Raw genomic sequence first — 27,988 nt, forward strand, 5'->3', positions numbered from 1 at the left:
AATTTTAGGTCATTTTAGTATATTTTTCTAGTTCTCTGAAAAATATATAATCATCATCAAGTAGAGTAGTTAGAATAAGAACTTATTAAGCTGTAGCTGACAACCCATCAACTGAAATGAAGCTGGTTAAATAAGAACCATTATGAGTAAAGTTAAGTACACAATAATCTCATTAACTTGATTATGTCGGTAATAATACAAATCGTAACATTTAATTTAGTTAGTCACTTTACAGTGATCACGAAAGTGTGAACAATTGATATTTATGCAATTATTCAAACAACGCATGTAATTTTCATATAATATAAATATAATACATAACTTTAACGTTTAGGTACCTACAATATGAAATTAAAACACAAGATATTTTAAAAAGATTTTTATTTCAAAAATACTATTAGTAATACTCGTACCTATGTAGAGAATAAGTTATACCTAATTGTATACTTACAGTTTTCTTCTATAAATCCAATTTCAACGCCATTGATCGCAGTCAGGCCTTTGATGGCCATCTATCCATCCAGCTGAGCTGAGCAAGGCTGATGAGCTTTTTTAGGTTCACTGCTGGACAAAGACCTCCCCTAATCGGCGCCACACCAAACGGTCCCATGCCCTTTGAATCCAGCGGTTTCCCGCCAGTCCACCAAAGGATACAGATCGCTGGTGGCAAATTATTATCCCCATGGTTTTAAGATTATTCAGAGCAAATATTAGTCCTCGGTTTATATGATCTAATTACCTTGATTAACAGTACCGTATATGCGAACAATTGTATCCATGTGAAAAATGTAGAGACCTTTTTGTAGTCTGGGAATTAAGACGCAGACAGGTAGACACATGTAAAATGTAACACTTTTTAAATTACCTGTTAGCCTGATATTCTTTAGCGAATGAACATGGAATGCCTGATTTATTTTATAAACCTTAAATGAAAAGAAATAATATACAGGTATGTATCTAATTAGAACTGCTGAATAGTAAATATATATGAACAAATAAAATTTCACGAACTCTATAATTAGGATTCATCTTGGTTGTAACTTTTGCCATTAAAATTAATAAATATAATAAATATTTCTTAACGTAGGTATCTACGTGATGTACCTGTAACAGATTTGTTGAAGCTTTAGATTTTGACTCTCAAAAATACTTACCATAACCACTATTTACTAACTATAGTCTATAAACATCTCATATTAGGTACATTCTTCAGGTAAAGAAATACTGAGACATCGATATATTTAGGTAAAACATAATTATTATGTTGGATGTCTGCAGAAATCTCTGCATGGTCTTTTATTTAAGCACATTTTTGTTATCATTATAACGCAAATAAAGATCGCCAGAACCTGACCTCAGTTATCAATCCATCGTGAACATAGGTACGATGTACCCACTTGTAAACCGATTATTTTTTTCTACTTACCCAATTCCTTAATATCGTTGAGATCCACCTCATCAGTACCTGCCACTTAGCGTCGGGGAAAGACATATTTGTGAAAAAGTAAGAGTTTGTTTTTAATAAACAGAGGTCAGTATTTTGCAGATTCATTTTCACACAAAAAATGTGCGTCGCGGTCAGCTAAGTAGGTAGATCGTTATCTTACCGCTATGACTGGCTCCGTGAAATACCTGCAACAATAAAAAGAACTATTCACATGCCGCAATTACGTCCTTAACCGTAACACTACATAAAAACGTGAGGGTCATTGAAGTGAGCTGAGGACCATTGAACTTTTAAGGATCTTAAAAAAACGATCATACCGCGTGCGTCCGTAAAATGTCCTTGACAAGGTCCAAGGGGAGTGCAGGGTCGGCGCAACGGGATAGGGAACAGGTTGGACACACGGACGGACGATCCGACTAGCACAGTTAGCCGCAACCGCCATAACTAGGTCATCCTATATATATGTGAAGTTCAAGGCACACCACTCATTGCAAGTCAAACTCTCGCACAAGCAGCACGCACTTTCACCGGTGACGATCTAGCTACCTCGTGGAAGATAACGATTAGTGTTCAGTGAATCAGTGATTGCCCTTTCGAACGAGATAAAGGTAAGCCATGATTTTTGGATGTAAAGGTTCTAAGGCAGTGCGAGTGAAATCGTGTTGAGATCGTTGCATCCCTGTGAAAGTTTAGGAGATCTCGAATGGACGCTGAAGTCGGTGACGTGATCAACGGCAATGCTTTAAGTGATTGTAATATGATATTCCTGTAATAGTGAATGCAGTACTGATATATAAATAAAAAACAAGAAATACGTAAGATACCTAAGTATGTATAAATAATAAATTATTTTTATTTTCATAAATCAGGTGTAATAAATTTAATTCAGTTAAGATAAGAAAATATAAATTAGATAATACTTTCATGAATATAATAAATTAATAAAATGTAAAAATTAAAAAAGGACAATAATTGAATTTTTAAAATGAAACTGTCTATTATAATTTTACAAAAGACAGTAAGTTTTTTTATCAAATATAATGTATTATCATAAACACGAATATAGTAGATACTTTATTCTAGTTATTTTAAGAATCGAAACATGTAATTAATATTTTATATTGTGTTGAGCGTTTTATTTTCGTAACTAATAACCAAATGACGAAAATGGTACTGATTTTGCTTTTATTTTATTTTTACTGAGAGTACGCAGTATGCATACAGATTACAGAACCCTTATCTGACCGACACAGACTTGGCTATTTTTTAAGTTTTAGACGAAGAAGTGGACAGTATTAAATATCATCTACAAGTTACAAAAATACTTAAGTTTGACGTTTAAAGTAAAGTCATAAATAGATCTATATTTAATCCGCACATGTAGAGACGATTTGAAATAAATTCAACGGTATTTTGCTCGTAAAATAAAACTTACCCATATCTCTATCAAAGAATAATATAAATTCAATATTTTAATAGTAATTAATAGATATATACCTACTAATTGAAAAACACGGTTATATTTTTATTACTGTACTCCTACTAATTTATGAGAAAACTAAAAAACGAATGACAACGAAGAACTCAAAATTAAAGGTGCCTATGTTCTATCGTCATTATCTATTCATCCTTTTCTGAATATGAAGTTGAAAAGTAAAACCATGACATGGTTGTAGTGACACCACAAAAGCAACAACAGCGGAACCGTCACGTAAATTTCACAGAAATTAAACAAGTCGTCAACATTTATGTTGCTCTTGTACCGCCTTTAGACATGTAAATGAAAACCTTCACTTTCTAAAATGAGAAAATGCACATCACTGTTAACCCTGAATTAGATGAGGTCTGTTTGGGACATGCAAATAGATAAATTTTTGTATTGGTGCCGCATTATGCATTTTCCGGGTAAAGTTAAAATTATTTTAGTGTCTTGGTGGAAGATTAACATATGAATTCCAATAAATTTATTAACTTTACTACAAACCTACCTATCGGACCACAGCCTAGCTATTAATTATTGTCTCAACAAAATTAATTAAATACTGTTCATGTATGAGTTTCATGCGTGTAGGCTTCCAGAAACTACGGCATCATTACCAGATCGCACTATTATATTGGATAGCTTAAAGATATGTAAGATGAATCATTTTTCGTTTTGTGACAAATATGAAGTATTGAAGGGTTTCTTAGGTACATTTTGAGCGCTACCCATCAATTTTGTACCTACCCGACTATCCACGAAAATAGATATGGGGTTCTGTGATTAATATACCTACGGCTTAATTAATGGAATATAGGATTGTGGAATTCTCCCTTTTAACTTCACTATGCTTCTTGATTATCGTACTTCGATAACAATCTTCTTTAGTGATCTTAGGATGAGTTGATAAGTAGGTATTAGGAACAAGTTGTTAGGATTCCATAAAGTTATTTTCGGAAATATTTTATTCTTAAACTGTATAAAAAATGTTACCTAATGCAGCGGTCTCACGTATCCGAAAGGATAAGTTTCTTTAAAAGCACTTTATTTATTTATTATTATCTACGTAGGTACGAGGTAGATAAATCTTATTTAAGATTCTGCTTCCTCGGCTTCTGTTAATAGCTTTGTAATTCTACTAGTGTTCTTTTTTAAACCAACAAAGAAGCATGCGATGATCGCATTTCTCTGCTGTAGATGATTAAAAATCGTTAACGGTTTACTTAGTTAATTGCTCTATTCTGCAAATAGAGCGAAACAAACTGTTCAATATCGAGCGCATTGGTATTTAAGATTTCAGTTTTGTTTGGATTAAGAACAAGTGAAATGGACTTGCATTTCTGTGAGGCACAAAGTTTGGTAGACCTATCTACGGTAAATCTCGCTTATATTAACTACATAGGTACCTACAATTATACTAAGTAGTAGCACTAAAATAGATAATTAGCGTTCCGCATTTAAACTTTTACATAACACACTCGTAAACAGAAGTAATAATGAAAACATTAATCTTAAAATATATGCAATACTATAGTATCTAGGCGTACGTGTAACATATATCCAATTTATAATTTGTTTTAATTTTTTTTTTACAAATGAAAGTTGAAAGGTTCCTGCTCAGATTTTAAAACTTGTATATTCTTTAAAGTAGGTACATTGATTAGCAATTCATACCTACATATTAATATCAGGTTAACTTTTATAATATAAGCACGAATAAAGTGGTTAAAGAAATAATAAATGTATTGAAACCGCGACACATTTCCCAGCTTACGTGTCTATCAAAGTAGTCCGTCAAACAATAGTAAACAAAACAAGTGGATCTCATGACGCTTGGCAGCGACAGGTTTTCGAGCAGCTAATTAAAAGTCTCGAGGCGTCGCCAGTGTCGAAAGTGGTAAGGAAAGCTGCCACGATCGGAATGGTCAATAGTCGACTCGCGTGCGAAGCCGCTCATAGTTTCTCGTATGCGCCCCGATCATAGAAATTACGTATCAACGGTACAAAATTATGCAACGAATATAACAAACAACAAAATAAGTTGCGCCTTTTTAATTCGATTGTTCGACGAAGTAAAAGTATGCTGAACAAAACGAAAGTCGCATCGAACAACAAAATCGTGATATTTACGTATACCGGTTTCGTAAAAGTAAAAAGAAAAATTACACTCGAAAATCATATTAAATAATTAACGTCTCCCTTTCTTTTTCAAAAAACAATAAATAAACCTTTAAAATTAAAGACACTTTCAACACGACATTAATATTATGATTAATTTCCTCTTCGCATTTCGAGACCCGCTCTGACTCACTCCTTTCATGTCCAAAAAAACTTTAAAGTGAAAGTTGTGACGCCAGAGGTAGGTATCTAGTCATTCACCGGCCGGCGTTGAGTAACCGAAATGTTTTAACGTGAAAATGATACACTGCCGACTGTATTATCAACTACTTTTTTCTTTTAAGGCTGCACGTCGTTATTTCATTAGTGGTAACTAAAACTTCTAATAAAATTGTGAAAAGAGTAACTTACTTTACATTTGGTAATATTTCTTGTATGTGTGCGATTTTGTTTACGTTGTAAGCTCTATCAACGCTAGACAGCTACGGAGGAAAACGGGCGTTAATATTAATTTATTTTAAAGGGTGTAACGTTTTTTTACATGGTCAAGAGGCTAAATTATCACAATATTAAGAGTTCTTTTGCTAACGACTGCTTGTTGTCAGATATTTATTAGATATATCTAAAGAGACTTCTTGAACACGTAATTCGCTTATCCATAATCTTGAATACGGTTAGTAACAAATCTTAAAGTAGGCAGTTATTGCTCATAATGTAGCAAGTGCAGACTAACTGATTAGAACATGTGCATCTTGAATCAAGTGTACCGTTCGGTCCACATCGAGTTTGCTAACGGTTGAGCTCGCATATGGCATTTGTAGAACACCCAATGGTTGATGCGTGTTCAAGCACTTAAAAAAATATTCCCAATACATTTCATTATTTACTCTCACTCGTAGCTACTGACATAGTTCCGATAATAGCTGATTATAGACAAATTGGTACAAAAATAAGAATGTAATTCCTAACAATGTACGGATTTTGGAGTAAAATTATTGAAAGACATTCGTAATCTATATATAGCTACATACTAAGTAGGTAGGTACTTAGTTTATAATAACTTGATGTTGTATAATTCTTTTTATATCATTATCACAAAAATAATCAAATCTCGCATGATATAACATGACAGGTTCAATGATTGGTGCCATTCGGTAACAATAAGCGTTAAGTATACGGCATAGTAATTCTTTGCTCACATCCGCGTACACAACACGCAGTCTCGTGCACCGTTTTAGAAAGCGGATAGCACTGGACCGGTCAGTGAGTGGGCGAAATACAAACCAAAAATATATACGTAATGAATTAGTGTCATATTATTTTACGTCCTTATTTATAAGCGTTTTGTTTGTTAAAGTGTATTACGCAAGTTCACAATTTTTCACGAAGTTTTCCAAACGAAGGCTTTATTTATTTTTTGATGTGAAACATCTATAGCCGCACGTAAAACCGATTTCTGGCGTGGCGACGCATGCCGTGGCGCACGCTATACGATGGTATATATATACAGTCTATATGCAGTAGTGTGTACGGTGTGGCGCCATGCGCAATCGAATTCAATAAATAGTCATCGTTATCTGGAAAAAAATCGTAATATTTTATTTTATCATTATGACATATTTAGTTCCTATCACAATATGTTCTTTTCTGCATATTACTTTAACAAAATAATGTCGATGTTTCACATCTGCCAGGCGTCCCGTGACGGCTCACATTTTTTTTTCCTTGTTCGAATGGTATATAATTCATCATTTTAGTTTACGTCAGCATATATTGTAATGATGTGCCGAGTCGGCCAATTTTGGTATTCGAGTACTTTAGTACTCATATAAAAAAGAATCGAGTCAGTACTCGAGTCCAAAGTATTCACAAAGTACTCGAGTACTTTGTACAACATACAGTCCAATAGCAAAAAAAAAAAAAAAAAAACGCCACTCACTACACAAAAAATACGGAAGAGCAAAAAAAAAAAAAAACGCCACACACTACACAAAATATCAAGTTTTTACTTGTACGAATAGTATTTGTAGTGTACGAGTAACGTCAGTATTCGAGTATTACTGGTACTCGAGTACTCACTATTGGTACTCGAGTATGCGAGTTTATGTAAGTACTCGAGTACTGACTCGAGTCGACCTGACTCGGCACATCTCTAATATATTGCTGACGTAAACTAAAATGATGAGACGATATAGTACTACTAGTGAGACAATAAACCTATATTGAGGTATTTTAGATACTGCTAGAAGAGAAGTGATTGAATAATAGTGACAGGTTCAATAGCACATGTAAAATTACAATGTATTTGCCTTCGTTTTCAGAATTTAATTTTTATACATTAATAATATGACCCAAAGTCACGTATCGTCCAAACAATCACGCTGCAAATAGAAATAATTCTCAGATATTAAGTTCCGAACGCCGTCAACGCTAGTCGTAGAATGGAATAAGAAAATCGCAAAACGCTAGAGAGATCCACGACTCTTATTTTTCCACGGTGAATTTCCGACAAAAGCAGGGAGCTTGTTTGTCGCGTAATAGCAGGTATGGGCCCTCGCTCCGAAATTAGAAAAACGTTAACCTTGCACGGAGCGGCACACACGCGACGCTGCTTTCTCCGACGCCGCGCCTCGCCTCGGCCCGGCGCGGCGTTCTGCCTTACTAGACAATGTAATTATACTCACTTCGGAAACTTGTAGCTGTCAACTGTATGAAACCGAACCTTTGTGCTGTTGTTATAAACATATGAGTTCCATTCTCATGTCAAAAGCTTTTCCAGAAGCGAGAAATTTTATAGCTAAACTTTTATTGTAACCGAATTTCTCAAAACATATTATCAACGTATTTTTTGTATTGGTATACGTGTAAATGTTTTTGATGATTTGGTTAAACGTTAGCTATATTAAAAATATTTTACCTCAATATACGTAGTGTGTAAAGTTTCAGAAAGTTCATTTGAATTGTAAAACATTTTAAATATATTAAAACTCGAACATTTAAATTCAAAATCAGTACTCAATCATAGTTCTAATCATCATCAATCATGCTTAATAGAATGAGAATAAAGAAGAAGATTATACAGAATGCACAAATAGGTAAATCGTAGATACATAAAAAACAACTTGTACATAAGTGTCAATTCACCCATACATAATAGCTATGTCCGATGATAAGATAATTTTGAAATGAAAAAATCTTTTAAATCAGTCGTTCACATCTAGATCCGCTTGAATTGAAAGTGAGGTTAGTTTCACGCGACGTAGAGCCACCACCCGTCCGGGTTTTACCAGATTTGTCCTAGTTTTTAAATGTCCGTGTGAAGCTTTCTGTATCCAAAGAAAACCCGATTGAATGATAAGCAACACAATAAAATCCATTATCTATTAAAAGTCCATCGCAAAATGCATTACGCGAAAGTGTTCGGGAAGTAGACTTTATAAATTTTTGTCCGATGTCGATGATTAAGGTACCTATGGCAGCCCTACTGATATGCAACATCGAAGTTCAACCGCATGCGCCGGCGCAGGCCAGTAGGTTAAGAGGTCGATGCCATTTCACCCACAAATATACTATAAAATTAACTGTTTTTTGAAATGTAAAATATGCCGCCAATTCCATGCTTGTGTAGTTTTAGTATCTGTGATAAACTTGTAACATTTTAATATTGTGTTAACAACATACGCGCGGTCAAGAGATCAGTAAACATACTCAAACAGGGCAGAAATTCAATCACAGATGCGTTGCTCTTGATGAGGATGAAACTCATCATATTTATACGTCATCATAACAATAAAATATAAATTGGTTTGGCAATGGAATTACCACAAAGAAACACGAAAACATCTGCCACCATGCATAACAGCATCATCGTTTCCTCAAACAGCTAAAGGTTCAAACAATTCAATGTGACTATTGACAAGTGTCTTTCACTTAACGCTTTACCCTCCAATGCGCACATAAACAGTTCAAAACACATTCTCACACATTACCAACTTAGTTAACAGTCGTCTTTCTAATGTAGTTGAGTATTTCCCGATTTCGCCGCGTGAAATGTGTGCAAAAATGTTTATTAACAGTGTGCGGATAAACGAGGCATTGTTATTTTTAAATCTTTCGACGGATGTGTCGTGCACATAGTATATAAAGTATTAGTAATGTAGCATGTCTGTAATAGTGCGACAAGGCATACATAAAACATAAGCACAGTCAGAGACTTGCAATAAATTTCTCCGGCGAGAATCTCGGCGGATGCACTATCATCGACGACCGGTGCGACGTGATTCAACTTTGCCAAGTATATATAGGTACATACTATCCAATATATATGACATTTCGTTGGAAAACGATACAGGGCAAACGCAACAAAGTAAAGAGAAAAATACTGTGGAACTACATTTTATAATAACATCCTTTTCACTTCTAAAACAAGAAGTTTAAAAGTAAGATTGTCATTTGTCAGCTATAGAAAGTAGAACTTTGGCAGTAGGTCAAATGTATTAGAGTTATTAACACGTCAAGTTATCATCAATTTATATAAGTAGCACCTTATTGAAGCAGGTGCATGAGATGACATCCAAACTACAGTTAGAAAAGACCGGGTCACCTGTATTCGAGGTTGTCGGACAAACCGCTAACACACTTCCATACCGGATAGGTACCAACATAGAATCTCAACACGCAGCAATTCATGGCGCTACGTTCTCAAAATAACGTAATTAAACCACAAACTTGCATCAGTTGCATTTAGAAAGTTGTTTTCTTTTCCTTTAATTGGAAAAAAGTCGTAAAACGTTACATTATTTACGCTTTAAAATAACGGTCGTCGAGATAATGATTCCACTTAGTAAATTATTTTAATGGGCATCCTCTAATTATGTAGCTATTGGACGTTCTCTTAAAAGTATCGTAAGTCGTTGGCAAGGGGCCGCTTTCTATGAGCAACGCTAAACAGACAATCGATCCGCGCGAATCACACAGCACAACACTTTCTAATCGACCTGCATTGAGAAGCGCACAATTAAATTATTCACATATTTTTTTATTTCAGAATGGAGCGGAAAGCAGCAGGTTGGGTACTTTTAGCGTTAATCAGCTCAACGACAATCATCCACACATTCGCGTACCCACAACATCATGCTCTTATCTCTCAGGTAAAACTTACTTAGACTAACCTTCAAATATTTTGATATACCTAATTTATGTGTCTAATAAATGACACATCCATATTTTTTTTCATTTTAACTCCTTTTCCTTAAGAAAATCCCATTCTTTTTCCAGGCAACAAGCAATGTGCGGACACAAAACCCTCAGTACTACAGTAACTCTTTACCGCAGCCCCATCCAGATCAAATAGAAGAACGTAAATTCGCTGAAAAATCAAATGCATTAAAAAAAGTCGCGCTAGATGACTTAGACGATATACAGACCAATTCCATATCGGATGGCGGCTTTTCATGGTCCAACATGCTTGGTAAGAATTTAAAAAATTTTTCTTTGGATATTTATATTTAAAGAAAAATGGTGGGGAAGAATCGTTCTTAAAAAAATCCTACAAGTTTTTTTTAATTCGTTTGCTGAAATAACTGTTAAACAGTCAGCTCCCCTTTTTGTGTTTATACCGGTAGTCCTTGTACATAGGTCTCATGGCGTCTCCTTAATATGATATATACATAAAATATTTACTATGACGTCAATTGTGAATAAAAATAATGCGACTGTTGCCCTATTATAAAATGAGTATATTTGGAGATAATTAATCCATAGAAAATTTAATATATACCATATAAATAAATATATTTTTTAAATGTAACAGGAAGTGTACTTTAAGAGTACGATTTTTCGTAACCTTATTTACCTTACCTTAGTACCTTCATATCTTCCAATCCAGTAGGAGGTAATTTCAGTTCCTAATCATGTGTTAGTTACGTAATCAGTCCCATAATATCTTCATTACTATTTTTTCAGGAATGATCATGCAAATGATTTTCAATCCTGGTGGCACCGGCCCCAACAAGAGTGACAACATCGACACTGATACAGTGTCACCATCGCCATGGGCCAACCTCCTTTCCATGGGACTTAAAATTTTAACAGCAATCCTAGGCGGAGGCGCCTCGAGCGACGGCATTGACAAGGTTGACAACGGCTCATCACCGATGCAGGTACCGATTGCGCTCATTGACCGTAATGCGCATGTTTAATCAACAATATTTACACATAAGTAGATGAAGCGTTACAATAAAACGTAGGAGCTATATACATATCGCTTTTATCGCCATATTTAACAATGATCATGCACACAGACTCATTGGCGTTCGTACATGGGGTATACCGTACAACCGCACGTGTTACGCACACATAAATTAAAAATCAAGCCCGTTTCTAATACGAACCACAAAGTGTGACCCGCGGCGAGAATCCTTGTCTTTAATAAGAGACAAAGCACATATAATTAAGAACTTGTACATTGAAAATATAGAAGTTAAGTGGGCAATACCTTATTTCCATACTGATCCACTAACACTGATTTTTTTTTATAAACACGTAAATGTAAAAAGCACCCTAAGTATAACCTCACATGTAAGTACTTAGTAGGTATTGCAGGTAGTTTTAGAAACGAATATACTTAAGTACTTCGGAATACCTCAGGGAAATACATTGGTCTTTTAGTATACCTACCTACTTACCAAAACTATAACTGTGTTCCTTTTAAACTATTTCCTTAAGGTACTCCTGGGGGCCTACCACCATCTTTTAAAAACCATCATAGTTCAGGAAAGTTTTATTTCCTCCTTAAAACAGTAAAATATTCCGACATACACAGTTGAACAAACTTAAACCCTTATTAATTTTTCGCTTATCTATCCATTGTATAAAACCAACTGAAATTGTCATATTTTACTTAAAAAGTTAAATTTCCTGCGAAAAAGTAAAAGTATGATTAAAATAATATTGTTTTAAAAGATGGTAGTAACCCCCCTGCTCTTTTAATGTACATAGTAAAATTTGGTTACGGAGACGGTTTCGCTTCTCGCTTGCTTCAGGGTATATTGGCTGCGGTTCTGTCGACGGTGCTCGGTGCAAAAGATCCCGACCAGGTCGCCTCCATGGCAAAGCAGGCTGGAGAGGTATGCGGCATACCCTTCCTTATCCTTATAAATATTTGATTTAGACTTAAGCAAAATGTAAAATACGCAAAAAGGTAACGCTAAGTAAAACCTCTAGCATATAAGTAAACACTTTCATAGGCCCTTTTCTTTAAGAAGAGATTACGACCAAACATCAAGCAATAACTAGAAAAATTAATGGAGAATGATTCGATCCCATCAATATCGATCTTTTGGAGATATACTGTAACATAGATAAATAAAAATAACTTAAATTTAAAAAATATATATTTCTCTATACGAATAAGTAGCATTAAAGTGCATATTTTAGTATCTTCATTAACTCATGTTCCATTAAAATGTTTACATGGCCATATTTTAATTTATCTAATTATATCCCGCAGTTCATTAATATCGTGGTGAACCTCTTGGATGCCCTCAAGACCTCATTCTCCCATCGGTCGCTAGCAGCGCGATCCATGGGCCGCAAAGACTCCGTCAGTGACGCCGCCATTGCCGGCATTGCTATGCTCAAGACTTACGCGAGGTCTTTCGGAACTGATGAAGACAAATGCCTTCAGAAATACGTGTGCGAAGCTAACAACGAGTGCTCCACGGATATTGGACCCAAGAGCGTTTTCTGTAAATTTGGAACGTAAGTATTATTCGATTCCCATACAAAAAAATGCATAAATATAAATCTCCAGTATTTTAGCTACATTTATTTCATAAGATAACGAAATTTGTATTACATTGTTAAAACGACCCGATGATATTCGAGAAGTATCCGTTTATGTTCAAAATATATCTGAATATGTTCAGCGGCCTTTAAGTTTGATTTTTACGCAGTGTAAAATAGTTTGTAAGATTATCACAAAATTGTTTTTGTTATAGATACTTGGCAAGCTTTGTTCTCGGAAGGCAATCTGGTGTTACCTTCGAGGAGTTCTCCGAAGCCGGTCAACGCGGACGCTCCGGGTTAGACTGCCGCCAACTGTACCTCCAGTGCAACGAAGTTTAAACTGATCCATCATTAAATATTTAACGTTGCCAAAACATCTTATACCGACACAAACGCCGTCGTGTATAAATTCCACCTCGTAATGAGAAAGTATTTTGAAATTTATGAAAAATGGTAATGAATTTGGAAGGAAAAATGTATTAGAATTCACTGAAATCCGAAGGCACATAAGTCAAAACTACTCTGCGTATGAACTTAACTTCATTACTCTTAAAATTGTGACTTCGGATGGAAATTATAAGCCTTTATAAAATTGGCAAATGTGCAACAAACTATCCCATCGCACTGGTTAAGAACACAACGCTCGTGTTCGATTAATTTATTTATTTATTTAACTTATTTTAGAAATAATACATAGACTCGTAAAAAAGAATTCAGCTCAATACTTAAAACATATCCAAAAACAACCCCGTCCAGTAGATATTGTAAAATTTTAACCCTTAATGTTTTGCACAGTATTTATAGAGTAAATCCGCCAATTCCATTATAATAATAACGACTGAAGTTAACTTATATTGTGTGATATGAACCGTCGTTTATATCACCTCCTAGTTTAGTATCGATATTGTGTATATTTTTGTGATTGTATGAATGAGGACGTCCTTGTGTGATTGTGATTGTAAAATAAAAAATATAAATTATAACCGCCTTTTTTTCAACGTATTTTTAACTTATGAACTATGGACCATAAAAGTAAGGAGTACCTGCCCTGTGAATTCAAAACTTCCGTCGAAAGTCGTCAATTTCGGGTGGCGTTAGTGTAGCAAGCAGGTAAATAAAAAAGGGGCAAGAATGTTTACAATTACTTTACGAAATTGTTTTGAACTATGTAAATACATACTTTTATATACTTCAATTGTATTAACTACTCTTGTCACCAAAAATATTATATTCAACTAAATGCACCTAGCTCATTCTACGAATGATTTCATACCCTTTTGCTACGCTAGCGCCATTTTGAAGGGGTTTCTATATTTACTGCTTATAGCGGAACACTTTTACAGATCGCATATCTGAGGTGGTTCTGCTTATTCTCTACTCATCATACTACGAACTTAACGTTACATACTTAATTTAAAAAGAAAATCAGCTAGTGATACCGTTAAATGATAAGTATATCATCTCACAGATTGTAAAAAACAGAGTTCGCAGAATTCAAGAAAAGCACACGAAACAATTTATTTCGCTTTTCTTTTTTATATGCTTAATAATGTTCAATATGTTGTAAGTTCGTTACAAATGCGAATGTTTTTTAAAGTCCTTTGAGAAAGAATAGCTTGAATTAAAACCGCATTATGTATTAGACGTAAAATTCCGGTCAGTAACTAGGTAAGTACTCACCTATAAAGCCACATGAACGTGACATTTGTTGCATCCTTTTATTTTACACATGTTGACCCGAGCATGTATTTGGTTTACAATCGTTTCGCTTAAGTTCTTTGAGCTATCTACCATTTTCTTGTAATCTGTGTTGAAGCTCATAAGATAGAGCAAAATTAAGTAGAGCGTGGAACATGTACGGGATGTCAACGTCGTCTGCCACTTTTATTTAAACTTTAACATAACGACAACGTCACGCGGATAGGAATGACTGTAGAAAATTGGCTTTCTCAAATGGGATTTGGAACCAAACAACTCACAGAAAGGTTAGTGCCACATATCCAGTACTTAGGTACCTACATTGTTAAATAAATAATAGTTAAAAAAAACTAAAAGATACGCTTTTATAAAAAATTCGACCAAAAAATGAAAAACAAAAATAATAGTTTAAAAAAACTAAAAAAATACACTTTTTATAGAAAATCCAACTAAAAAATAGAAAATATTTTTTTTTTAATTTGAATTAAGAATAGTGTAAATAAGATAAAAATATTTTTTATTGTAAAAAAAGCGTGGGGTGCATGGTGTCAATAGTTATAAATATTTTATTGATAGATAGAGTAGAAGGATTATCATTTTGATAATATCTTAAAAAGCACCCCACGCTTTTTTACAATAAAAAATATTTTTATCTTATTTACACTATTCTTAATTCAATTTTAAAAAAAAATATTTTCTATTTTTTAGTTGGATTTTCGATAAAAAGTGTATTTTTTTAGTTTTTTTAAACTATTATTTTTGTTTTTCATTTTTTGGTCGAATTTTTTATAAAAGCGTATCTTTTAGTTTTTTTTAACTATTATTTATTTTTCATTTTTTAGTGATTATTTTAACGATTATTACGTAGCGTATTATCAAGTTTATCTTTCGAATCAGCATCAGTACCTTTGCTTAGCAGTGCAAAAATGAATATTGGGTCATTGTTTAACACAGCTGTATGAAGTGGTGTTTTACATTGGTGTTTATTTTTATTGTTAACGTGAAAATCCCAGAGGAGTTGTTGAATGACATCCGAATTGCCAATGCTAACTGCTTTCTTTCATAATTTATACCATATCCCAGGTCCTCTATCTTGGATAAAAGTAATCACGGAAAAAGGATGATAGAGCATCTTTTAAAAACAGGCGCTGATGGCAATACTCAAGAGAAAAACGGTCAACTGCTTTACATCTTAGCCATTTCAAAAGGACGTCGTCCAATCATCGATTTAATATTACAGCATGATGATGTTAATATCAAAAATAATTCTAGAATTTCTTCTCTTTGTGTTGCTGCTGCCTGCAGAGATTTTAAAACTGTTAGTAGTTTAATTAATTTTACAGCTCGAGTTAATAATATAAGTTGTGACTATGACGATGAGCTGAAATCATATATGCCTTTACATTTGGCAGCAAGAAATGGGAACAATGAAATAGTGGAAATCTTGTTAAAGGAAGGTGTAGATGTTGAAGTGCTGAATGAATAAGGATGATGAGACACCGCTTCATGATGCTTGATTGATGATTAACAACGGACGCGTCGAAGTTGAGGTCAGGTCAGGTCAGGTCAGGTCAGGTCAGGTCAGGTCAGGTCAGGTCAGGTCAGGTCAGGTCAGGTCAGGTTAGGTTAGGTGATCGGCGCGCCTGGTAGATTCCTTTATTGGTCTTAATGCAGACCTTCCGGGTCTCAGGAAAACAAAAATCGCTGATCCTGATGATCCTAGTAAGGATAACGGGTCAGAATGTTTAAAATATTGAATTGTCATCGGTCCTTAATAAGTATGCCAAATTTCAAGTTAATCCGACGTTTTGAAGGGGGTTAAAATCATGTTCAAAGATTCCGTTACATACTAACATACTAACATACCAACATACCAACATACATACGTCTGAAGCTAATAAAAGCGTATTAAAAAAATAGTATTTTAAATTGTTACTGGCAAAAGTAATATAACTAGTCGTGTGTTTATTTGTAATGTTGATGTTAAATAGGCAAATAATGGGCACCGTCGTTTGCCAATTCATTACTATCCCACTTCTGGACACGGATCTCCTCCCATAGTAAATTTAATCCACCGCGTTTGCCAAGTCCGGATTGATAGACTTCAGACACCACTAAGAACTCTTTGTAGTGTTAGTTTGCGATGGATTCCTCCACCGTAAATACCACTAATAATTATTTCTAGTTTTTTATTACAACATAGGTTGGTCATATCTGGGTGATATGTTTATAGCAAAATTGTGGGTAGAATAGGTAGCACTACCATAAATTGGTAGCGAACTCGTCTTTAAAACACCAGAAGCTAGTTCATGAACATGTTATTAGAAGAGAGAAATTAGCAAAGGATTCATGGTTTTGTGGTCACAACTTACAGTTTATAGGGGGTTTCGAATCCCAGCACGCGCAAGTTATTCGGATTTATTTAATAGCATTTTAAAGTAAGATTATTCCCTTCAAGGAATGCTTATAGTTAATGGAACAATTTGTAGGTACGCGGAATATCCGGCACCGGTACATGATCAACAAATGTATTATACATACGAACCATCCTTACCTTCTCATGGACATGCGGCTCCTTCAAAACAGTAAGTTTATTTAAGCTATTATTTCTTATTATTTTCATAATAAGTTTTGCGAGTACATATATTCCTAGTTTTTTTCTGTTCCGTGGTTTCAACTATCAACCTGGTAACACATAATAATGTCTAAATATGTTTTGACTTTACGATATTTGCAACTTTATTGTTGAGTACTATATCCTAGTAAATTTAAAGGAATAGAATTTGATATCTGTTACTTTACAATGAGCTCATCTTAGACTTTCTGTCTCTAAGTATAAGATCAATTTACATTACGTAATAAATAACATTTTAAAATACGTCAAAAATGGCGTAGGTATTTTTTTCTAAAACCTCTTTTATAAAGATGATTATTTCAATGAATATTGTTAAATAAATAACTCTAAGAGTTCGAAATTATTTTGAAGATTATTTATTTTAAAAAATCTTAAAATTTGCCTTGTGGCATATTTCAACAAACCGATATAAATTTAATAATTTTTAAAATATTTCATATAATATGTAAGTATTGATTTTTATTAAAAAGCAAATGTATATAGAAATTATTGGTAATATCATGCGTTATATGTATGGTATATAGTGCTTAGTAATTAACCGTCGTAGAGTCAAAAGTATAATAGAGTACCTATTTGCATGATGTACTGTGTTTCAGAGTATAATTCGTGTTGATGCTGGTTTGGTCGTATGGTGTATTAGTAGTATTTTTTGCATAGGTATATACGTACCTTTGTGGGATCGTGGGAGATTGCATTCTGCATGGTTTAATATATAAACCATGATATATATTAGTAGCGGATTGTTGCAAAGTAGGTTTTATCCTCCTTATGTTCATAGAAATCACTTACAATCCTTAATCATGTTTAAAGTAGGCACAGTTTCTGAAGCCTGCCGCAGATCAATATACCTAAATCAAACATACTTACTTAGATTTGATGCTTATTCGGCCATTCCATAAGACTTACCCATATCTTGTGTTATAATATGAAAATCCGATTGTGAAGGATGACTTGAAGAAATGTCTGACTAGTTTATCTAAACTAGTCAGATATTAGGTACATCTGTACTACTTCCGAAAATGGATAACGTTCGGTTAGATTTGAACATAATTTGGTTCATAAAATTTTTTTTGATGGTAAAATATGTATTTCTGTCAAACGCAAAAATTAATGAATGACTAGCCAACACAACGTTTTACGGATGGGAACCCGTTCAGCCCGAAAGCTTATCATTACTGGTAATTTTAATAATGTAAGACGAGTGGCACAAAGCAAAGGCTTGGTAACGACCGCCGGTGCTAACGAAATACCCGTCGCAACACTGAAGCTGGCATTCATTGTTTACTTATAATACAAAGTAAATTGAAATTAGAATTAACGGCGATTTGTAAAAATACCGTACACGTTAATTTTCAAATAACAAGTCATTCTCCAGATTGATTAAATTGAAAATTATTAAATATTTCGATATTTTTATAATGAATGTTAATAGTTAAAATATGGTTAAAATGTATGTGTTTTAGAGAATTGCACAACAAGTTTACAGATTTTTTTATTTTTAAGCACAAAATAAAATACTGTACCAACAGTCAAAATAGTAATGAAGGGTAAGAATTATCTGCATATTTTTTAAGTCGTGAAAAGTAAGCATAAATAATATGAAAAAAATAAAAAAGGGTAAGCGATTCAAATTATCGTATTGTTGAATCGTGTTGTTGAAATATTATTAAAGCATTTCAAAATATGAACTTCAATTTGGTGCAGTCGATATACCAGACTGCTACGCAGATGGTATTGGATTTCATTCCAAACCGAGCGGTAAACCTTATTGGGCTTAATGGGCCCATTCTATAATTATGATTGTAGATTTATTATGACTATTGTTTCATTTTTTTTTTATTTTCTTTTACAGCCACTACGGCGGCGGTGGGCATAAAAATAACGGTGCAATGTCTGCTCTGACGTTATTAGCGTTTCTGTTCTTCCTCCACATATTACAACAATGTTTAAAGGAGCACATGACGTCTATGAGCACACCACAAGTGATGGTGGTAAGCGCCGGGCGAGAAGAACAGAATGTAGCGAAATTTTCAAATAAACATAAATTCGATAAGACCGGAGTCGCAAACGAAGTAATGCCCACTACTGAAATGCTTCCTGATGTTAAAATGAAAGATAAAATTAACGATATAGATAATACGCAGTTACAGAACGATAGCAGCGAAGATTTCTTTATGAAAGTTCAAACGGCAGAACACACTCCGCACAAAATTCAGAACAAAAATAAACTTACAAGTAACTCAAATAAGAGTTCTATTTTTACTGGGTATATAAGCACAATGGAAGAAAATTAGGTAACAAAAATTACGGAATAATAAACATCATTATAACGAAAAGCACTTTATTACTAATTTCATGCCAGCAATTTAAGTATAATAAAATTTTCCTATAAACTATCTATATCTTATGATAAAAAACAGGTAAATTTAATACTTTAAATCCTTATTATCCATCTCCGTATCCATATTATCTCAATCTCAAAAAATGAATGCGAAAAAAATAATTAAACTGAGAGGTTTTGAATATTCACGTCATATTTTTAAACAAATAAGGGATTGTACATAAGTGTACATATCGCGTGCTTAAAGGTAAAAGGGCCTATAGCTAAGGGTTAATAGGGATTTATGCTGAAAGGGCACATAATTTTTTTTTTTGCCATTCGGTTTGAAATTATCTGAAACGTAAAAAATTTTTAAAAAATTAAATTAAATTTTTTAAAAATTTTAGTTCGGTTTGAAATTATCTGAAACGTAAAATTTTTTTACGTTTCAGATAATTTCAAACCGAATGGCAAAAAAAAAATTTTTTATGTGCCCTTTCAGCATAAATCCCTATTAACCCTTAGCTATAGGCCCTTTTACCTTTAAGCACGCGATATATTTTGGCATCTACGCAACAGTGCCACAAATTAGTATAAAACCGTCAGATTCATTTTTATTGATAACAGCGTCTCAGAATACTGAATACCCTTGTGTGCTTTCAAAAGTCCACTGAACTCAAAGGTGCACAAAAATATTTTATAAAATATGACTGTCTCATGCGACACATAAATCAGACCTTAAATGCGATAAAACGGCGAAGAGACAGAGGTTATTACAAGACTGAAATTTGACAACACTAAAAATTGACAAACTTCGCTCTTTGATAGGTAAAATATTTAATAGATTGATTATCAATAACGGGTGTTAGTAATTATATTGGCTTGATCCATGCTAGTAAAAAACTAGAAAAATTACAAACACTTTATGCTTAAAATATGACGCGATAACTATGACCCTGTGAAGCCGGTATATTATGTTTTGTTAAATATCGAGGGACTACATAAGGGTATGATACTTCTAACTCGGAAAGCTCAGAAAATTATGATTATTTTAAAAAATCTGTGCAATTTTAGTTATACCAGAAAATAAGACCAGCAATGATAAAGTTGTAGTTTTAGATGTATTATAATTTTGATATAAACTACTGATAAAACTATTTATTTATAATTAACAGTATCACCAATATAGACAAAGTAAAAGACACTTTACATTTCAAAATATTTAATGAATTTAAATTCCACCACTTATGTCTAAACGTCATTGACCTAGGTTTTCAAGACTACTTTCAAGCCTAAAAACTAAGTTATCAAGATAAAAATCTTTTTACACATTGATTTTAAGTAATAGTTATGCAGCCAAAGGGTCAATCAACATTATCATGTCAATATTACACTCAATAATATTATCATGTAATCTCACATATTTGATTGATACCAACGAGAATAGTCTGTGAACGGAAAGGGATTAGTGTAGATTGACCCTACTATCCTACAAAAATGACAAGTAATGTAGGATTTCCAAAGATTTCACACAATCATCAGATGTAACTGATTAACCTAGCTGGCTTTTGCTAAAGACAAAATGCTTAATTTAAAAATTAATTTGTAATACAGGATGCAACTTTTTTACATGCAACTATTCCTCTTATAGTTGCCTAGATTCATCTTTTTAACCAATAACACCCGCGTATGCATTTCACATTAATTTTATCACATTGTAAATACAATGTTGTTGTTAAATACAATAAAGAAAGGACTTCTAGCATAAGGAAAATCTTCCTTATGCTAAAAGTAGCAATGATTTCAAACTATCTAAACATCAATAACGAACGATAACGATTCTAGGTACGTCTAACTCGTTCTATGTATTTAGTTTGCGTCAGAGCGCTTGAACCCATCGTCGGGTCAGTCATTCGATTCCAATCCGTCTGGCCTACAACAAAGCCGATAGCACGCATCTTCTCTTGCTGCCTTCTTTCTTCGATGTCCGCCCAGCGTACCTGTTGTTAATTACAACATGATGAAAACTCACTTCATAGAAAGCGTGTCACATCAACAGATTAACTCACCTTCAGTTATCGTCACTTTTAAGTCCGAAACGCAAATAAAAAGCGATCAATGTATGCGATGTTTTTGCAAAATTCTATAAATTTACCGCATTAATGAGTAAACCCCGTTACATTTAAAATAACAAAATATAGTTCACGTTAAAAACGTGCGATTGGTTATGATTGTGTGTGTGAAAAATTGGATCAAACTAGTTGTCTTACCTTGAAATGGCAAAACATTAATAAAGTATTTGATACCTGACCAATACCTTTAAAAATAATGGCATACCAGACTTCTGCGATGTAATAAAAGTTCCTTTAGTTAAATAGCGATACGTGCCGCAGGATTAAAACATCCAATGAATAATATAATTAATAATTATATTTCTCCTTTATAAATTCGAAATGTTTCTTATTTCATTCGGTGTAAAAGTCAACTAATAGTGTTTTTAATTTTCATTGGAATTTCGTATATATCCAACGAAAAATATCCCAATCGAGTAAAGTAAGCGTGTTTCTTATTTCAAGTTTTTTTTATAATCCAAAGTTGTGATGAGCGTTAAATACTCAACACGAAATTGCGTAGGTGAGTTTTAATATTTCTTAAAATTAACAAATGGCAAAAAATCAATAATCAAGCATCCGAGCGCGATCGCAGTGTTTCTAGTACAATGTATACTTACTGTTTTCTTTCCTGGCTTCGAAACGTTGGGTTTCCAGTCGTCTAGCTGTAGGTAGTCTTCCATTGAGAGTTGGGATGGTCGAAGCGGTTTACTGGTGCCGTCGAGACGAGCTGGAACAACACATTCAATACTTAAAGCACAACATGACTATACGTAATTTTAAAAATCGTCAAACATCCGAAGAATCAACACTATATCAAAAAGATTCGTCGAAACATGCCCCACCGAAAATTACTATTTAAATAACAGATTCACATACAAAAAATACAGTTAAAAGCTGATTGTTAAATATGTTTTATATACAACCAGTTTACATATTTAACATTCAGACAATAGATGTCATCATGATCGATAACCTACCTAGTTGCGCGGCGTCGTCCATTTTCTCCCATTTCGAGGTAAAACTATTGTTGACCTGCAGTGGGACAGCACTTGCGAGTTTAGATATAAAGCTGTAATAAAATTCATTAGCCCTACGACCCTGACAGCCAATTTATGATGCGTTACAAGGTCATAAACAAAAAAAAAACAAATATTGGAACTAAAAAGGTGACAAAATATTGTTTAGAATTCAATGATATTTGATGAAGAAATTAATAAACTCAATTGTGTGACTTGACGAAAAAAATAATATAAATCAATAATGTAACAGAATATTACTTATAACTTTTCGGTTGAGAAATACGTTTTTGTTGTGTCTGTATGTAAATGTAAGTGTACAGTATATGCAATTAGAAATTATGTACAACAATTTCATTAGAAATCGGACCTCCAGTTGGTAAATATTCCTAAAAGTTCATGAGGAGGCCTCACCTCAGGTTCCTGTGCGTCCTCCATAGTAACGTCGTCATCAGCGTCCTCCATTTGTACTTCAGGAATGGAAGCGCTTTGCAGTAGCGTCGTCGGATCCAACTGAATGTGATGGCTTGGCGTTGGGAAAAATCTAGAGCATATAACTTCAATGTCATCCAGTTTTCGATTGTGGATATTCCTTTTGAAGCACGCGTGCGGATCTAATTCCATTGTGCATATGTACACCTGTAAGAAACATTTCAGAGTGAATATTTATGACCAAATCTAAATTCGTAAAATATATTAGACATGAAACAATACATACTTGAAAATTATTCTGCCGCGCAAAATTCCAAATGTCGGCGTAACTCCGCAGCTGGTCGTTTACGGCGTCAAAAATCAAAAATGTGAAGAATCCATCCGTAAGACTCCTTTTAAAAGCTCTCTTCAATGATGACATGTATGTCTCTTCAAGATTTTCATCGTACTCGTATTTAAGTGATGGTTTCTTTACCTGGAATCATTAACATTACATAATAATATTTATATTTAATACTAGCTCACCCGGCAAACGTTAATGTTAAGAGTGAACATCCCTTATCACTTAGGGGTATGAAAAATAGATAGTAGCCGATTCTCAGACCTACTGAATATGCATATAAAATTCGGTGCAAATCTGTAAAGCCGTTTCCGAGGAGTATGGTAACTAACATTGTGACATGAGAATTGTATATATAAGATTTATAATTTGGAATTCCAAATATTCTTGTTTTGATGTGGATTACATATAATTATACATTTCATATTACACCATTTTATAACTATAACATTTTATAACAAACAAAGTTTACATACAATTTTGCCAGTAACAGGATCTTTTTCTTCAATTTCACCTTCTTGCATGAAATAGTCATCAATGGACATCACTCTTACTGTACCACCATGTTCTGCTTCCCTATCTCTTATTAATTTGGCCAAATATGATTTTCCACTCCCAGGAGGTCCTATAGCATGCAACATAAAAATCTAATTAAGAACTGCATTAAAGTCCCTTGGATATTTACAGGAATGGATAAAAAAATAAAAATATATAGTTTACAAACATTAAAGTATGTTACAAAACCTGACAAGAATTTCAAGTGAACAAATCAATAAATTTTGCAACAGAATTAAAGCCAATCCTAATAGTCCAATTTATTCTAAATAAACAAATTAATTTAATAATCCTACAAAAATCCATTAAAAGATGTGGATAATATCACGATTTTTTTTAAAATGTATATTGTTTGAATATATTATTGGATTTTGATTTATAAGTACTCACAAAAAAATCCAATTGAAACAGGAAAACAAATTATAGTAAAAAGGGTAAAATTACATGTCATACTTACCTCGAAGGATTATTACAATTTTCTCTGGTCTCATTTGTCGCCCAGGTAATTCTAGTATATCATCTATCATAACTATATGCTTAGGATTTTCAATTGGGCGAATTGGTGTTGTATCTTTTGTTTTCTTTGAACTTGACGAATTTAGATCACTATCTTTACTATGGCCTCTTTTACGACTGTCCTTATCATGAGATTTCGATCTTCTATAATCCCTGTGCCTGTCTCTATCTCTGTATGCATCTCTATCCATATCCCTATTTTGATCCAGACCTCTATCTCTATCTTTGTTTCTTTCCGAGTCTCGATCTCTATCTCTGTTTCGTTCAAAGTCTTTTTCTCTATTTCTATCCCTGTACATATCATCTCTGTCTCGATCTCTCTCTCTTTGTAAATCTTCACGTCTGATGTACTTATCGCGATCATCTCGCCTCCGGTCATCATATCTTCTATCTCTGATGTCATCATCATATCTTCTCCTGTCATCATCTCTGGGACCTCTCGGGTATTGTTCATCTCGAGTATCTCTGAGCTGATCTCGGTTTGAACTTCTTTCATGATCCCTATAATATAGATCTCTACTGTATCTGTCAGATGTATATCGTTCTTCTTTAACAAATATGGTATGAGGCTTTCTGACAAATAAATTATCAACTTCTTTTTCAAAATCACTTTTCTTTCCTTCGCCGTCTTTTGATAGATGGTTATAATCAAATGTGTGTACAGGTTCTATAAAATCGCGAGCTGAAAGAAATAGACAGAAACATTACTGTAGCTTTACAGGAAAAAACTTTGTATAGCATACAAATAACTACAATTAAAAAAAAAGTTGTGTAATCTTAAATCAATATTGTTTTTACAAATTTGAATGTTAAAATTAAGTTTTATATAAATGGTGCACTAAGCATTCTGATAAATTTGTCAATGTTATGTAATATATAATATTTGGTAAATAAGACTCTTGATGTATCCTATCAACATATAATTTTCCTACTTTGTATACATTATTGCAACATACATTGATACATTTGCAATATATTGCAAGCATATATGCTTATGTATACATGTTTTTGTTTCATATACATACACCTAAAATGTTCATCAAAGCTTTTTCAAATTAAAGAGTTTACTTGACTTTCTGATAAACAAATGGTTCTACAGAAAATAATCGCTTCAACCAGTGGTTCCCAATCTGTTTTAGCCAAAGATAATATTATTTCTGCTCTTAGCTTCAAGGTTAAAGAATATTAATCTGTTATTTCTGTACCCTTGGCTGAATAAATGAATTTTAAACAGAAGCCCATAAGACCAACGATTGGGAACCAAGGCCAACTGTTGATACAGGATTTGAACTTAGAAACACTACCCATATTAGTTACCTTTCAATCGCAATGGTTTGTGTTCATATTCAACAATAATAGAAGGCGTGAATAAAGGTTCATCAACCCATGCAGGCCTCACTGGCTTCATTGGTCTAACTGGCATAGCCTGTCTTAAACCCTGATTTGGTGGAGGGTGAGGTTCACTTTGCATGGCTCTTCTATCAAATTCAATCCTATTTGGATATTCATTGGGCTGTATTGGGTCCAGTAAAGACCGCATAGGGGCATTTGGCCTAATAGCTTGTTGCATTGGTGGTCTGGGGAGCAAGCCTTGTCCTTGGCCATGACCTTGGTATTGTTGGTTTCTCTCATAGAATTGATCTTGTTGCATAGCATCCCGTCTCTCATCATGTGGCTTTGGAGGAGGAGCTACATATTTGGCTTGTTGATTATTATCTTGATTCATTGAATAGTCATTGTGTTGCTGTTTCATGTAGGCCATATTATTCTGGTTCATTCCATAATTATCATTGTATGACTCATCTCTATTCCAACTATTTGGAGGTATACCACCTGTATTTGTACCATACGAACCATGGTTGTTATTTGAAGGTTGATTTTGTCCTCGAACCATAGAAAGGATATTCATAATCTTTTCATCTCCCAATATGTTATTAATACCTTTGGAAATCTTGGAGTAATCAGGTCCTTGCTGAGCATTTCTTATTTGTTTCTCCACAACAGGCTCCTCAGTTATGTCTATCACGTCATATGCTCTGTTAGCCAACTTTTCTGCCTCAGGAACTAAATCTAACCCAGGAATTCCTTTTGAGGGCTCAGTTGTTGGTAAGAATGGTTCAGTAGATACCAGTAAGTGGTTAGAATAATTATTACTTGTATTTGAATATGATTCATGTCTGTCTTGTGGATCAAAACTACTATTATTTTCCCTATAATAATCTTGTTGAGACATGTTGTTATACTGTGGATTATGAGAATAGTTTTTATTATAATTCTGTGATGGAAAACTGTGATTGGATTGTTCTTTTGTGGTATTGAAATTATCTGAATGTGCATTTTGCACCGGAGGATGTTGGCTTGGTGTATTAGTTGGTATGTTATGCCTGGGTGCACTGATGGGAGGTTGTTGTGTAGTATCCATAAGCTTAGCTCGTCTTTGTTTCATTTGCTGTCGTCTTTCAAGTAATCTTGCTCTGCATGACTCGAATCTCTCTTCATACTCTTCATATGCTTTTCTGTCAGGATGGTTTACATTAGCTTTCTTCCATTTATCTATTTCTTCTTCCCATTTTTGAAATTGTATGTCAAAAGCTTTTTCTTCCTCGGCTAGCGATTTTAGCGCCTCAGTATTGACTGCGGATAGAGCCGCTTCCGGCCGGACATCTGTTGCATATGATCTATTTTGATTGTTACCTGTTCTAGTGTCTGTGTTGTTATTGGACGGAGCATTATTTTGCACTGGAGCCAAAACTGGTATGGATTGCTGTTGTGGCAGTTGCTTCGTATGTCCATATAAGGGTTGGTCGTTCTCATGTGGTGGTGGTGGAGGCTTATCTGGTGGCGGAGGGGCCGGCGGTGGTGCAGTGCTCGCCGGAGGTAGCGGAGGCATCGCATTCATTGATTGTAGTACTTGCATTTGTTCTGCATACTAAAAAAGTTAGAGTTAATACAAAACAAGTTGAAAGATTGATCTAACATACCATTTTATCTTGGCTACATAGTGATGAATATCACTTGTCATAATGTGTTAGTATCATAAGTTTCCTCACTAGAGATAGTACATACTAGATATTCTTAAGACTTGTGGATGACTCCTAAGAGATATTAATAAAGAAATTATTGTAACCTTTTTTACTTACCTTACTACCATACTGTGTCTGCCAAGTCGCATACTGCTGTTGCCATTGAGCCCACTGTTGCCAATTTTGTTGCTGCATTGCAGCCCACTGCTCTGGTGTGTAACTTCCCATATTTACATCAGGCGTTACTGCAATTCCAGGGGTCCATTGACCTGTTGTTGGCATAGGCCACGCCATTTGTTAACAGTTAAAAGTAATTCGGTTATTTTAAGCGATTTCCCGCAATGGCGTATGTGCTTCTTTAATAAATGAAATAAATCAATACACGACGGCCATTTTGATTACAGCTAGGTAGAATTACCACGGCATTGGTTATCGTTGTACAGACTACAGAGCATTGAATGCACGCACGCTGTCAGACTAGTGTTGTACCGGCAAAGCACCGACAT

The 27,988-nt window shown here is 34.0% G+C and overlaps 3 protein-coding genes across 7 annotated transcripts; 2 read left to right on the forward strand and 1 right to left on the reverse strand.

Moving 5' to 3' along the window:
- Nucleotides 1–364: 364 nt before the first annotated feature.
- LOC140742680 (uncharacterized) lies at nt 365–27,944 on the reverse strand. Of its 4 annotated transcripts, none has more exons than XM_073073757.1 (9): nt 27,600–27,944; nt 25,777–27,388; nt 24,401–25,141; nt 23,865–24,013; nt 23,335–23,523; nt 23,031–23,255; nt 22,578–22,632; nt 22,218–22,327; nt 365–1,632 (listed from the first exon to the last, which is right to left on the reverse strand). In XM_073073757.1, the coding sequence occupies exons 1-9, from the start codon at nt 27,774–27,776 to the stop codon at nt 1,579–1,581; spliced, it is 3,312 nt and encodes a 1,103-aa protein (XP_072929858.1). In that variant the 5' UTR covers nt 27,777–27,944; the 3' UTR covers nt 365–1,578. The 4 variants fall into 4 exon arrangements, with proteins under 4 accessions (XP_072929858.1, XP_072930024.1, XP_072929779.1 ...); XM_073073678.1 differs by lacking the exon at nt 365–1,632 and adding an exon at nt 20,766–21,486; XM_073073923.1 differs by lacking the exon at nt 22,578–22,632.
- LOC140742925 (uncharacterized) lies at nt 1,895–13,816 on the forward strand. Of its 2 annotated transcripts, XM_073074041.1 has the most exons (7): nt 1,895–2,055; nt 10,093–10,195; nt 10,323–10,515; nt 11,010–11,206; nt 12,089–12,172; nt 12,556–12,806; nt 13,046–13,816. In XM_073074041.1, the coding sequence occupies exons 2-7, from the start codon at nt 10,094–10,096 to the stop codon at nt 13,170–13,172; spliced, it is 954 nt and encodes a 317-aa protein (XP_072930142.1). In that variant the 5' UTR covers nt 1,895–2,055; nt 10,093; the 3' UTR covers nt 13,173–13,816. The 2 variants fall into 2 exon arrangements, with proteins under 2 accessions (XP_072930142.1, XP_072930224.1); XM_073074123.1 differs by lacking the exon at nt 12,089–12,172.
- On the forward strand, nt 14,473–19,502 carry LOC140757445 (uncharacterized). The gene is made up of 3 exons (XM_073093162.1): nt 14,473–14,818; nt 17,021–17,116; nt 19,019–19,502. The coding sequence occupies exons 1-3, from the start codon at nt 14,760–14,762 to the stop codon at nt 19,458–19,460; spliced, it is 597 nt and encodes a 198-aa protein (XP_072949263.1). The 5' UTR covers nt 14,473–14,759; the 3' UTR covers nt 19,461–19,502.
- Nucleotides 27,945–27,988: the final 44 nt, after the last annotated feature.

The sequence above is a fragment of the Epargyreus clarus genome, unplaced genomic scaffold, assembly GCF_041222505.1.
Source record: "Epargyreus clarus isolate Ecla_fem2 unplaced genomic scaffold, WU_Ecla_fem_2.2 ptg000001l, whole genome shotgun sequence".
Taxonomy (NCBI): domain Eukaryota; kingdom Metazoa; phylum Arthropoda; class Insecta; order Lepidoptera; family Hesperiidae; genus Epargyreus; species Epargyreus clarus.